At 46.5% G+C, this 13,546-nt stretch overlaps 1 protein-coding gene across 1 annotated transcript; it reads left to right on the top strand.

Annotated features, from left to right (window-relative positions):
- Positions 1–6,070: 6,070 nt before the first annotated feature.
- PROP1 (PROP paired-like homeobox 1) lies at positions 6,071–8,503 on the top strand. Its single transcript, XM_060196910.1, has 3 exons — positions 6,071–6,086; positions 6,429–6,661; positions 8,062–8,503. Exons 1-3 carry the CDS (start codon positions 6,071–6,073, stop codon positions 8,401–8,403), a joined length of 591 nt encoding a protein of 196 aa, XP_060052893.1. The 3' UTR covers positions 8,404–8,503.
- Positions 8,504–13,546: the final 5,043 nt, after the last annotated feature.

The following is a 13,546-nucleotide window of genomic DNA, read 5'->3' as shown; positions in this document are numbered from 1 at the left end:
TTACTTCCCTGATGGGAATGTTCAAGGGTTGTCAAGTCCTGGCTGAGCTGTGGGCCACCCCTACAGGTCCACGGTCACTGAAGTGGACACAGTGTGTTTATTTTTTTATGTTCTTTGTTCCACATTGCCCTGGTGAAAGGACTAAGGAGAGATGTTGAGAACCTAGGTCCTGCTTGGGAGTAGACTCCCTTTATCCACTGACTATTCTGAATATGTGTCTTGGGATTTGGTCAGAAGGGCAAAAGAAGCTGGAGAACATCCACTATGTGCATGAGTGGGGGGTGCAGGTCATGGGCAGAGTGAGGTCAGAGGCCCAGGACGGGCTGGGTTTCTGTGGTGGGGTTTGGGATGCTTCATTCCATGTTATCCTCAGCGTCAGAAGTCCCTTACTCACCTTCAAGGGATGATTTGATTTCTGAATATAATCTTGGTAGTCACTATGGTGAAATTTGTGATGATTTAGTGAAGCTACTGACTATAGCCTGGAAATCTTGTGATGAAGATCTGACCTGCAAGTCTCCTCAGAGAATCAGGAAGTCAGACATCATCACTGATCATTGCACCAGGCTCAGTTAGCTTTGTGACTTTGGGATCTACTCACTTATGAACTATTATATGACAATGACATTACAGTTAGCCTCCCACTATGTATAGTGGGTCTTCTGGCGTAGAAACTATGTAGATGAGGCCCAGCTCTCGCCTCTGGCCTCTGGAGTAGAAATGTGATCCAGAAGGACCTGGCATTCTTGCACTGGACTCTCAGTTACCATAACAATGGCTCCTAGCCATGAGGGTCAAACCCCCTTCCTCCTACTTGAGTGAGTCAGTAAGTCACATAAACCAAAACCAAACATCTCATTATTCTTTTCTAGAAAGAAATGTGTTAGATCAGATGAAAGGATTAGGCCAGGATAATTTGTAGATGGAGGAGAAGCATTTGAGTAAACGAAGCATCTATTTTTGAGCTAACTGAATGAAATTCATTGTCCAGAACACCTGAAATAGTCATTTGATAATTATGTTTAGGAATGGGAGGCTAATTTTTTTTATATTTAAATGGCTTTATAGCAAACAATGTTGGAATTTAGGAAGTAGGACTGAGCATCTCAAGTGAATCAGACACATCAGAAATAACAAATACATAGAGAAAAAAAATCTCAGGACAATGGAGAAGTCTGTGAAAGCTGGGTATGGGTTGAAAGGTCCTTCACAAACTGAATGTTTGTGTCACCCCCAAATTCATGCCTCCAACGAAGGGGAACAATGAAGGGGGACTTTTTTGGGGGGAGGAAGGGTGGTTAGATCTTGAGGGTGAAGACTTTTGTTTAAAAAGATTTTATTTAATTATACACACATATAGATAGAAGGGAGAGGGGGAGAGAGAGAAGAGCACTGTTCAACTCTGAGTTTTGGTGGTTCTGAGGATTGAACCTGAGACCTTGGGATGCCAGGCATGAGATTAAAGACATAGATACATTGGGACTTATTTTTTATGATTCTAAAAACTTCATTTTTGTCTACATAGCTATCTAGTCAGCTGTGTATAACACTATGTTATATTGACACATTACATTTTTTTGTCATTAAAGGGAATTCACTGGTCCAGGAAGGTATTTTAATAATTTATAATTAATTAATTATACTTTTTTTTTTTTGAGAGTGCTGCTTGTGGTGGTGCTGGGGATTGAACCTGAGACTTTTGGTGCTTCAGGCATGAATATCTTTTTGCATCACCATTATACTAGTTCTCTAGTCCATGGCTGACACTTTTAGATAGAAAGAGAGAGATAGACAGACAGCCAAAGGAAGAGGAAGAAATTTCCCTAGTGTGATGGGGTCCAGGCTGGAACCTGGGTCACACACATGAAAAAGCAGACACTTTCCTAGGTGAGCTATCATTTTATTTTTTATTTTTCTCACAGTTTTAAGAATAGGAGGAAAAGAAAAAAAGGAAAAAATGAGGCACCCTTATGGGATTTGCATTTGAAAAAATCTACTGCATGCTCAGCGTTATATATTCTTTAAATAAGTTTAGTCAAAATAACCACTAGAAAGTCCCTTTGATGACTTTGTTGCTTAGTGCTTAATAAACCATGGCACATAATTAGGGTGATAAATTCCAACAGCCTTGCCAACTCCTCTCTCCCCAATGCTGACTTTGGGTGCTTCTGATAAATCACTATCGTTTCCCAAGTGTGTAGCTATCCTGGACAGAAACTGCTGTAGCATAATGTAGAATAGCTAAAATAAGATTATAACCTAATTCCTTTCAAACAATGAATGCATGAGAATTATGTGATGCATACATCACATGGACTATTTATGAAAATGTTGAAATCTTGGTATTTCTGACATGACTGTTTGCCAAGAGTGTTATGTTAAGTGAGGCAGGTTAGGTAGAGAAAGACAGTCAACTCATAATGCTGTACACCTGGAACATTTACAATGTTGTAAAACAGTGGTTTCTCAATCCAGCCAGGACTCAGAGAAAGACCGATCTAGATGGGGAGTTCCTTGTCCCCTTCCTCCTGGGATGAACTGCAGTGCATCTGGAATCCTTGAACTGTGCTTCCAGGACCCACAGGAAGTTGAAGTCCTTCTACTCTGGTTTGAAGTGAGGGGAGGAGATCATATGGTAATCGAGCAGCGACAGAAAAAGAGGGACCTGCTTTTGGGTTAGCTCTGTGATTCTCCCACTCTCTAACCATCTTGTTCATTCCCCAAATTCAAAAAGCTGACAAAACTTAAAGTACAAATATTATCACATTTAGTTAAATACTGTATATGAAAGCAGCTATTTCTGGTACTCACTAAATAGGACTAGAATAAACAAAACTAGGGTCTGGGTGGTAGTACACTGGGTTAAGCACATATAGTGCAAACCCCTGGACTGGCACAAGAATTCTGGTTTGAGCCCCTGGCTCCCCACCTGAAGGGGGTAGGGGTAGGGATGGGGGGCTTCCACAGCAGTGCAGCAGGCCTGCAGGTATCTATTTTTTTCCCTCTCTATCTTCCTTTCCTCTCTCAACAATATCTCTCTGTCCTATCCAACAACAATAACAGCAGCAGCAATAACAATAATGGAAAAAAAAAAGATGGGCCTCCAGGACCAACCTGAAAATTAAAAGCATTGAAACAGACAAGTCCCAGTGTAAGACGCAGAGAAGTTTTAGGGTTATGAAGGTAATATTCAGGAAGCAAAAGCATCTTTAATTGGGAGGGGCTGTGTGGTCTTCTTATGGGGGCAAAGTAGGCAAGCTAGCGGAAATGAAAAACACTAACAAGGAGGAGAGGATCGTATACCTAAAAGTCACCACTTTGTTTAGCATCCATATGCTGGGTACTTTTCAAAAATAAATACATTCCTATAAATATTTCACTTTATATTCTGGTCAATACAGAAAATAGTTTCAAACTTTATTCCTTTCTTTTCCAGCTTTGCATTTCTACTCTCTCTCTCTCTTTTTTTTTTTTTTAAATCAGAGAACTGCTCAGCTCTGGTTTATGGTGGTGCAGAGCATTGAACCTGGGATGACTTTGGAGCTTTAGGCATGACTACCCCATCCCCAGCTTTGCATTTCTAACCAACTCTTCTTTCCGTGCTGTTGAGGCTGCTGATCCAGGAACTGTATTGTCAACATCAAGATCCTGGAGTATTTATTTATTTTTTTTCTGTCTTGAGTTGTGTAGATGCTTATAAGAGTGAGTGCATGCGTGTGTGTGTGTGTGTGTGTGTGTGTCTAGTTTGCATGAGCTTGGGGTTAGACTGTCCTCTGGGTACAGTGTGTTCCAAGGAAGTTCATGTGTTCTCACTGAGTCACTGTTCCTGAGAGGTCAGAACTTCATGGCAGAGGGGAGGGGTATTTCCTAGGAGAGGTGGAATGTTCCGGGTTTCAGTGTCCTAGATGATCTTAGAGTCATGAAGTATTGGGGTGTCTTTAAAAGCCCTGCCTATGCTAGGGTTGAGTGGTACTTTGTATTGCTTTCTCTCCACCTCAACATAAAAAAACAAAATAAAAATCTAAAATTTTAGAAAAAAAAATAAAAGGTCAAGATGTACTTCCTGGTCTTAGTCACCCCCAGAAGCAGAGTGCTGTGGATGAGACGGCGTCCTTGAGTATTCAGGGATTCTGGTGTGCCAGGGTTTCTGAGAGAAGCAGAATGTCAGCATGTCATGGGAACCTCAGTCTCCCACAGAGTCCTGAGGGGGAAGAGGCTTAAGATGCCCCTGAATCTCAGATGCTCTTGAGTATCAGGGTTCTGTGATAACTGGGTGACCTTGGCAGTCATGGATTCCTGAGGGTTCTGAGTGAAGAGGTAACATTTAGGGAGGAAGGCAGAGTCTGTGAGAGTGATGGCACCCTGGTTATCCACCCTACAGAGCAGGGTTATCTTGTGAGGTGTCTGGTATATTTTGAGCTACTAAGAGGGACCAGAATGCACTTGAGCCACCAACTTTCAGATTCTGGAAACAGGTCCTTGGTTGTCACCACAAGCTGAGATGCCAGGAAGGCCCTGGCTCCCATCTGCTCCCCCTCCGCCTCTCTCTCTCACAGTGGGGCTCTGAGGAGGGGGTCTTAAGAGGAATAGAGGAATGCACTTTCTCCTCTTTGCCCTGCCTGCTCCCAGGAGGGGATTTAACAGGACAAAAGAACTTGGTCCTCTGGGAATCTGAGCTCTTGGCCCAGGTCCCTGGACCCTCCAGCCTAGCACTTTCCCTCATCCGGCTTGTGATCCTCCCTGAAGAAGGGGCTCTGGGGACCAGGCCTTGATTGGATGGGCCCACAGGGGCCAGCAGGAGGTCACTCCTCCAAGGTGCAGGAGGAAGAGGGGGGCTGGGATTGCACACTGGAAAGTCAGTAGCTGAAAGGAGAGCATCCCAGAAAGAAAGGCCAGGAGAGGGGAGGGCAGAGAGGAACAGAGTGAGGGCAAGAGAGTGAGAATAAGATGTTGCTGGGGTGAAGGGATGGAAAAATAGAGAAAGAGGCTTATGCAGAGAGAGGTAGAGGGAGATAAAGAGAGGTGAGCCAGCAGATATAGAGGGAGAACAGAGAGAGTAAGACTTACTGGGGGAGGGCTAGGACACTTGACTGCCTCAGGCCCTTGCTGTTAGTCATGGAAGCAGAAGGAGGGAGTGAGCAGGGGAGGCCAAAGAAGGGGCAAGTGTGCAGCAGCCTTTGGCCAGAGAGCCACCCAGCCTCCGGGACTCTGACCTCCATGCTGGGTGAGTGACTATTGGGGTGGTCCTAAGGAGGCAAGGCTGGAGCACCTCTTGGCTTGGCTCCTGGGGGTCCCCTGCTTTGACTCCCCCCACCTTCAGTTCCTGTGGAGGCTTGGTTCTCCATGAGGACAGAGAAGAGGGGAGATGGAGAGAAGAATGCTTAGCGGTCATCTGTGGTGACCTTGCAGACATGGGCAGGGCAGCTGCAAGCTTGGGGAGTGGGGACAGACCCCTGGCTCAGTGGCTTCTGGACAGAACACATCATAGTGGTGCCCAGCTAATGCAGAATCTGCCCCCTCAGTCCTGACTCAGTCTCCCCACTGTGCTGTCTCCTCTGATGGGGGAGGGAGAGTTGATGAGGGCCCAGGGTTTGGGCTCCATGGTGAGCAGGGGTGTGGGGAGCAGTGACTCAAGGGGTATGTGTCTCCAGGCTAGACTGTGAACCCAGGGTTTGGGCCAGGCACCTGAGTCCCCATGGGGATGGGGACGTCAGCTCCAGACATCTGGGCTCAGTGTGTGGCTCCCAGGTATCTCCTTTCACCCCCTCTTCCCCCTTGCCTGCTCTCAGACTAATTAGTATGGGGGCTTAGGGTGCCTGTGAGGAAGCCTTTCCCACGAGCTCAGGTTCCTGCAGCCAATGGCCCAGCCAGGGGGACAGGGGAGATGATGAACACAGGGGGTATCAGGGATGTCAGGGCAGAATAGGGGACTTGCATTTTCTCAGGTAAGGGGTGTGGGGGGATGGGAGCAGTGGAAAGAAGGTAAAATTAAAGGAGAACCCCAAAACAGGGCATGGGTGATGGGGGTGGTGGTGGGAGTTTTAAGAGACCTGGACTGGTTAAGGGGCAAATGGGACACTTGAAGGGTGAGGCCAGATGGGTGGGATGTGAGCTCAGAGAGGTGTGGGGGCTGATGCAATCACATGAGAACTGGGTGGGGGGGGGGTAACTCAGAACAGGCAGAGCCCCAGAATGTGAAGCTAGGTGGAGGGGTGCCCCACCTGTGGAGGGTACAGCTGGAATCAGGGAGGGGTGACAGAAGAGAAGCAGGGGTCCAGGCAGAGCAGGACCTAGGAATTGGCTTCAGCTGAAGGATTTCCAGTGGGGCAGCATCCAGGGTGCTGAGCAGAATCTAGGTGTCTAGAGTTTGTGGACAGGATAATGGGGGGCATCCCCCTCAGCAGCCTCTCTCTCTCCTCCTCGCTCAGACAGGAACAGCAGGGCCTGCAGAGGCTTCTCTGGCACAGATGTGGGGAGACCCAGGCCAACTCCAAGAGGGGGAGGCAGGGGGCGCCCGCCGTCCCGGCGCCGCCACCGCACCACCTTCAGCCCAGGCCAATTGGAGCAGCTGCAGGCAGCCTTCACCAGGAACCAGTACCCCGACATCTGGTCCAGAGAGAGCCTAGCCCGGGACACAGGCCTCAGTGAGGCCAGAATCCAGGTGATGCCCGGGGATCCCTTCCTTCCTCTGTGTCCTTCCCTCTTTCTCTCCCTCCCATTTTCTCTTTCTTTCTCTGGAAGGGATGCAGTTAAGGTGCTTGGAGCATAGCTTTTCCTGGGCAATGGAACCCTGACTGAATCTAGAACTAGGCCTCAGCTGACAGTCAGCATAGCCTCCTTGGCAGGGGTGGGCCACTTGAATTGAACCCAAACACTGACCTCATCCAACCTTAATTTTATATATTTATTTTTTATTAGATTTCTATCCTACCCTACCCTACCTCACTCTATTCTATTGTATTCTATTGTATTCTACTCTACTCTACTCCATTCTGAGGCAGAGATACAGAGAGAAAGACATAGAAAGAGAACAGAGTACTGCTCATCTCCGACTGCTGGTGGTACATGGGATTGAATCTGGAACCTTGGAGCCTCAGGCATTAAAGTCTTTTGCAAAACCATCATGCTGTCACCTAGCTCTCAGCCTGAACTTTTCATTGACCCACTAACTGTAAAAACAGTGTGAAATCCACCAGCAACTCCATTCTAACCCCCCCCACACACACACACATAGGTAACCTTGTCCCTAACCATGGCCTGGAAGCTCAACCAGCTGGATGCTCCCTCAACCCCAACCAGAGTTCATTCATCTGAAGCATCAGCCTGACCCTAAATTCAACCTTGTCTCTAGAACCACTAACCTCGGCCATAATTTGACCTCATAGTCCCAGGGGAAATGCCCCTTCTCTGAGGAGGGAGGAAGCCATCCTACTATTTTATGCCTTTATTAGAAATTGAGATATTTTATCTCCAAAAGGTGCTGAAGGGCAACTTTTTTCCTTTTAGTTTTTTAAAAATTATATTTATTTATTGGATAGAGACAGCCAGAAACTGAGAGGGAAAGGAATGATAGGGAGAAAGACAGACACCTGCAGCCCTGCTTTACCACTAGTGAAGCTTTCCCCCTACAAGTGGGGACCAGGGGCTTGAACTTGGGTCCTTGTGTATTATAACATGTGCGCCCAACCAAGTGCACCACAACTTGGCCCCTACTTTTTTTTTCTTTAGATAGAGACAGGAGAAAGGGTGTGTGTGTAGGGGGGAAATAGGTTACAGCACCAAAGTTTCCTTCAGTGCACTGGGGACAGGGCTTGAACCCTGGTCCTGCACATGGCAAAACAGCACACTATTCAAGTGAGCTATTTCACTGGCCTTAGTGAGGGTGAATTTAGATGCAGGTTGCAGGTGGTGGTGTAGGATTCACTTTGCTAGTATACTTGGCTCAGACAAGCTTTCTAGAAGGTTTCAGTTGCTTCTGTCATTCTCTCTCTCTCTCTGTGTGTGTGTGGGTGACTTATTTCAGAGAGGGGTTCTGACATGGTCATTCTCCTCCTTCCTCAGGTCTGGTTCCAGAACCGTAGAGCTAAGCAGAGGAAGCAGGAAAGGTCCCTGCTGCAGCCACTGGTTCACTTGTCCCCTGCCACCTTCTCCGGATTCCTGCCTGAGGCCCCTGCTTGCCCCTACTCGTACCCAGCACAGCCTCCCCCCATGGCCTGCTTCCCTCACCCCTCCTATAGCCACACCCTTCCCGCTCAGCCCTCCACAACCAGCTCCTTTGCTCGGCACCCCCAGTCTGAAGACTGGTACCCCACTTTGCACCCAACTCCTGCTGTCCATCTGCCTTGCCCTCCTCCCCCACCCATGCTCCCCCTCACCCTGGAGCCACCAAAGCCCTGGAACTAAGGCCAAACAAGCACCAGGGTGATGTAGAAATAGGGTGGGGGGTGGGCACAGTTCAGAGCTTGGGAACTTGAAAACAGGAGTTTATACTGCAGGCTTGGGAGGTGACTGAGAGGCCTGGGGAGCCAAGTGCTGAGAGGTGGGGTAGGTGGGGGAGGGTGGCACTGATGTTGTTGCAGGTGATGGAAACATGGAAGGAGGTGGGTTCTGTCACTGGGATCATGACTAAAACCTTGTGCTCCCAGCTATTCCCGGCTGACTTCAATACAGCTTTGAAGAGGACCTTTCCCCACTGCCCATCTCACTGCCAACAGCAGATGTGAACTTTGGTTCATTTATGGAAGTATCTCTTGAATGTATTCCCTCCTCTCCCTTCTCCTTGAAGACACTTGGCTTTCTCTGCTCCCGCATTTTCTAAGTAGCTCTCATGATTTTTCCTATGCACTGGTCTTTCCCACTTCTGACAGATCTTGTAAATCTGAGCACGGAAGAACAGCTCTCCAATGTGTCAAAAATAAATAAGACTTGGTGTGCTGGGCCTGTGTGGGATCTTCACCGTCAATGCAGATCTAACTTTCAAGTTGACTGCATGTGTGGACAATGTGTGGCTTCTGATGTAGGGGAGACAGTTTGATTTAGAGCAAGATTCTCCATGAGTGAACCAGGAAACTTGTGGCTCCAGAGAAGACCCTGCTGTGAGCTGATTTCTCAGACACAGCATGTGTAACTGATGCTGGTGGCATCAGTTAAAGGTCATGAACTCCCACTAATGGTTGGCTGTCCTCACCTCTGGCCAGGCCCTTGGCAGATTTCACAGTAAACAAGGCCTTAAGCGTAGATTCTTGTGCTGTTTTCAGGGTTTTTTTTTTTTAATAGATTGTTTAAAAAAAGTGATTGATAGGGGGTTGGATGGTGATGCAGCCAGTTGAGTGGACATTACATGGCATAAGGACACAGGTTCAAACCCTTCACTACCCATCTGCAAGGGGGAAGTTTCACAAATGGTGAAGTGGATCTGTAGGTTTTTATCTTTCTTCCTCTCTATGTCCCCTTTCCCTCTCCATTTCTCTCTGTCCCATAAAAATAAATGAATAAATAAATAAAATAAAAAATTGATAACAGGACTGGGCAGTGGTGCACCTGGTAAAGTGCACATATTGCAGTGCACAGGGCACCAGGTCCAAGCCCCCGGCCCCCACCTATAGGGAGAAGCTTCATGAGTGGTGAAGGGGTGCTGCAGGTATCCATCTCTGCCTCTTCCTTCTCAATTTCTGCATCTATCCTAAATAAATAAATAAATATAAAATCATCTTTAAAAATTTATATTGTTATCATAGATCATCAGAGAAGTCCATATAAGATGCCATCTATTCCTGGTTCTCTCTGGGAGCTGGCTCCTCCCCCTCCACAGTGCTCCAGACTCTCAAAGGAGGCACAGTGGGTCTCTGCTCATGCTGCAGGCAGAGTGCGGCTGAGAAGGGCAGTTCATGGCACCCTTCTGTGGAGCCTCCCCTTGCCCCCCACCTCCAGCTCTGTCAGCCTTCTCTCTGGTACCCTAGAACTGCCCTGTCACCCTCTGTGGGGATGGGAGGGAGGGAGAGGAAGGCCCGTAGGGGGTGCTGCACCTGCCAGGCCCACACAGAAACCTCATCCCCTTTCCCCAGATGTGCTGAGTGCACCTGTGGGCTTTATACTAGGAGTGCCAGAGTGTGGGGTGAGGAGAAATGTGGGGGTCCAGGCTGCCCCACCTCAAGAGTGGCACCTCAAAAAGTCCCTGGGTGTCAGGTGCTCTGTACACTGACCCTTTGGGTCTACATTGGATCTCAGGGGGGTAGTGAGTATTGATGTCCGGGGGACAGGGACCTCCCTAGATGCAGTGCTTTCCCTCCCCCTCAGCTTCCTCCCCACCACACACACACACACACACACACACTCTCTCTCTCTCTCTCTCTCTCTCTCTCTCTCATGTTCACAGATATGCTCACACACATTCACACACACACTCTCTCACATGCTCACAGGCACACACACGCTTACACACAGATGCTCACACACAGTGCTCACATACACACTCACGAATACATATGCTAACACATACTCACATATGTACATGCTCACACATATACTTACACACATGCTCACAACATGTACACACACACACACACACACACACACATGCTTTTACACACACTTCCTCCCTGGAAGAAGCGACTGAGTTGGCATGGGCATGACCCCAGAGCTCCTGAAATTAGGACAGTGACAGCAGGAGCCACACTGGAGTGCAGAGCAGTGCAGCTGCCTGGAGGGCAGAGGTTGGCTCTCCCCCGAGACTGGCAGGTCAGCTCCAGGGAGCTTGGGGTCTCTGGGGCTGGGCTGTTATCTTACTCTTTCCTGAGTCGACTTTTGGATGGTCTGCTAATTGGCTTTTCTCATTTTAGCCTAGTGGTTTTCAGATTCATCCATGTTATCAAGGTACCACAAATTTGTGAATTCTATTAACACCATATTATTTTTAATGCTTAAGCAGTGAAAAATAGTTTACAGTCAACAATAAAATATAGTAGACTGTACATGTGTAACATTTCCCAGCTTTCCACATTTCCATTCAACCTCCACTAGGTCCTCCTCTGCCATCATGTTCCAGGACCTGAACCCTCCCTTCGACCCCAGAATCTTTTATTTTGGTGCAATACAACAAAGGCTATCAATATTTTCTATGTTTGTTTCCAGCTTTAAAAGTAGTAACAATAAAAATGCTAGCACCATTTTCTTTTTTAATTTGGAGTCACAAAGTTTGGTGCTAAGGATTATATAGGAAAGGAATCCAGCAGAAACATCTATGAAGTGTCTGGGGAGGTAGCTCAGTAATTAGAGCACACTCAATGTATGTGTTAGGCCCTGGGTTTGATCCCCAGCACTGAATATGAAGAGAAGCACTCTAGTCTCTGTCTCCCTTTCATAATAATTAAGTGGAAAATACATTTAAAAAGGAAAAGCTAGGAGGGCAGGCAGTGGCACACCTGGTAAAGCACACACTTTGTCGTGCACAATGGCCTGGGTTCAAACCCTGCAGGGGTCCCCACCTGCAGGCGGAAAGATTCATGCACGAGAGGTAGAGCGGGTCTGCAGGTGTCTCTCTTTCTCTATTCCTTCCCCCTATCCTCTCTGTTCTAGTAAATAATAATAATAATAATAATAATAATAATAATGATAATAATACAATTGGGAGCAGTGGATTTGTTGTAGAGGAACTGAGACCCAGCAGTAACCCTAGTGGAAACAAACAAACAAAAAGAATAGCAATGAAAACTGACTCCACCAAATATTAACTAGCATCTTATACAGTTTCTATAGTCAAACTAATGAATAGTCAAAAAATATATCTCCCTTTCTCCTGCTTTCACTGAATTTTCTACATAGAGGGCAGACTAAGGAAAGGGAAGAGTACGAACTGTAAAAAAAAAAAAAAAAAAAAGTCTGTACAAGACTCTAGTTTCTCTGAGTCTTATTTCCTGTGTCCAGGCAGATATCCCACAACACTTAGTAATACATGTGTCTTTAATGAGGAGCTGTGGGGACTTAGTCCCAGGGGCATTCAAACTTGGCTACTTGGTTGCCCTGATCCCTGTGAAAATGTCACTCTTCAGGGAAGGAAGGTCTGTTCATTTTCCCAATCATCTCAGCCACCCTAGAAGAACCGCAGTGTAGACCTACAAATGTCCACAGCCCAGACTGTGGCTTCCTATCATTCAGGGTTGAGCAAGAAGCCAATGGAGCATTTAAGAACAGCCAGGTAAGAGCCTGCTGGGGACACAGGTCAAAGGACAGTCACTTTCAATAGCAGACATTGACATGGCTGCAAACATATAGATTTACATTTAGAAAGACATACACTGAACTCCTCTGCATCTAGCCAAGCTTAGAAGATGAGCATCTCTTGGTTTGACACGGACATGCCATTAATGGGCCATCGCAGAATAAAGCAGAGGTGCATCCAAACAGAAATGTTAGTAGAGGGAAAGGAAGGAGATAGCTAAGGTTAAAGGCACTGGGGTTGGTGCTACAGTTGCCTAAAACTCTAAGCCGGGGGCTAGAGAGACAACATAAAGGTTCTGTGAAAGACTTACATGCCTGAGGCTCCAAGCTACCAGGTTCAATTCCCAGCACCACCATAAGCCAGAGATGATCAATGAGCAGTGTGTATTCTGTATCTCTGTGTCTCTTTCATTAAAATAAAGTAAATAAAATATTAAGAAAGATTCCACACTCCCAGAGGAGTAGAAATGTTAGGGGAAGGTGACTAGAGGGTTCTAAAACCCAATTCCATCAGGACCCAGAGAGAAAAGAGGAAAAAAAGAAAGACATTTGGAAGTAGTAATAAGTATAGGTTTGACTTAGAAAGGAAGAGAAGACAGGACCATAGAAAAAAATGGACAAAAGTATAGATAGATAGATAGATAGATAGATAGATAGATAGATAGAAAGGTAGATAGATCATTATAGAAACAATAGTCAACTTGTATCTTGGGAAAACCACTGCAGTTTCCAATGGAGGGAATGGGGACACAGAAATCTGGTGGTGGGAATGATGTAGAATTGTTCCCCTCTATCTTGTAATTTTGTAAGCCAACATTAAATCACTAATAAAAATAAAGATTTTAAAAAAGATTACAGATACTTAAAAAAAAAAAGAAATCCAGGCCAGAGACTCAGATCCCTAACCAACCCCCACACACATACAAAAGAGATTACATCTAGATTTTCTTGACCTTTCAATTGTCACAACTCCACTTCTTTTTTTTTAAGTTTTTTTTTCTTTTGCCTACAGGGTTATTGCTGGGGTTCAGTGCCTTGCACCATGCATTCACTTCTCCTGGAGGCTATTTTTTCCCCTTTTGTTGCCCTTGTTGTTTATTGTTGTTGTTATTATTATTGTTGTTATTGCTGTTGTTGTTGTTAGATAGGAAAGAGAGAAATCAAGAGAGGATGGGAAGACAGAGGGGGGAGAGAAAGACACCTGCAGAACTGCTCCACCACTTGTGAAGTGACCCCCTGCAGGTGAGGAGCCAGGGGCTCGCACCGGGATCCTTACACTAGTCCTTTTGCTTCACTCCATGTGCGCTTAGCCTGCTGCGCTACTGCCCGA

Source organism: Erinaceus europaeus, chromosome 9, assembly GCF_950295315.1.
Source record: "Erinaceus europaeus chromosome 9, mEriEur2.1, whole genome shotgun sequence".
Taxonomy (NCBI): Eukaryota; Metazoa; Chordata; class Mammalia; order Eulipotyphla; family Erinaceidae; genus Erinaceus; species Erinaceus europaeus.
This window is presented reverse-complemented; position numbering and strand designations above follow the sequence as displayed.

Bases quoted from the DNA above. Each gene is read 5' to 3' on its own strand.
- PROP1 (XM_060196910.1), top strand. The intron at 6,662-8,061 runs GTGATGCCCGGG...CTCCTTCCTCAG, and splicing joins TCAGTGAGGCCAGAATCCAG to GTCTGGTTCCAGAACCGTAG.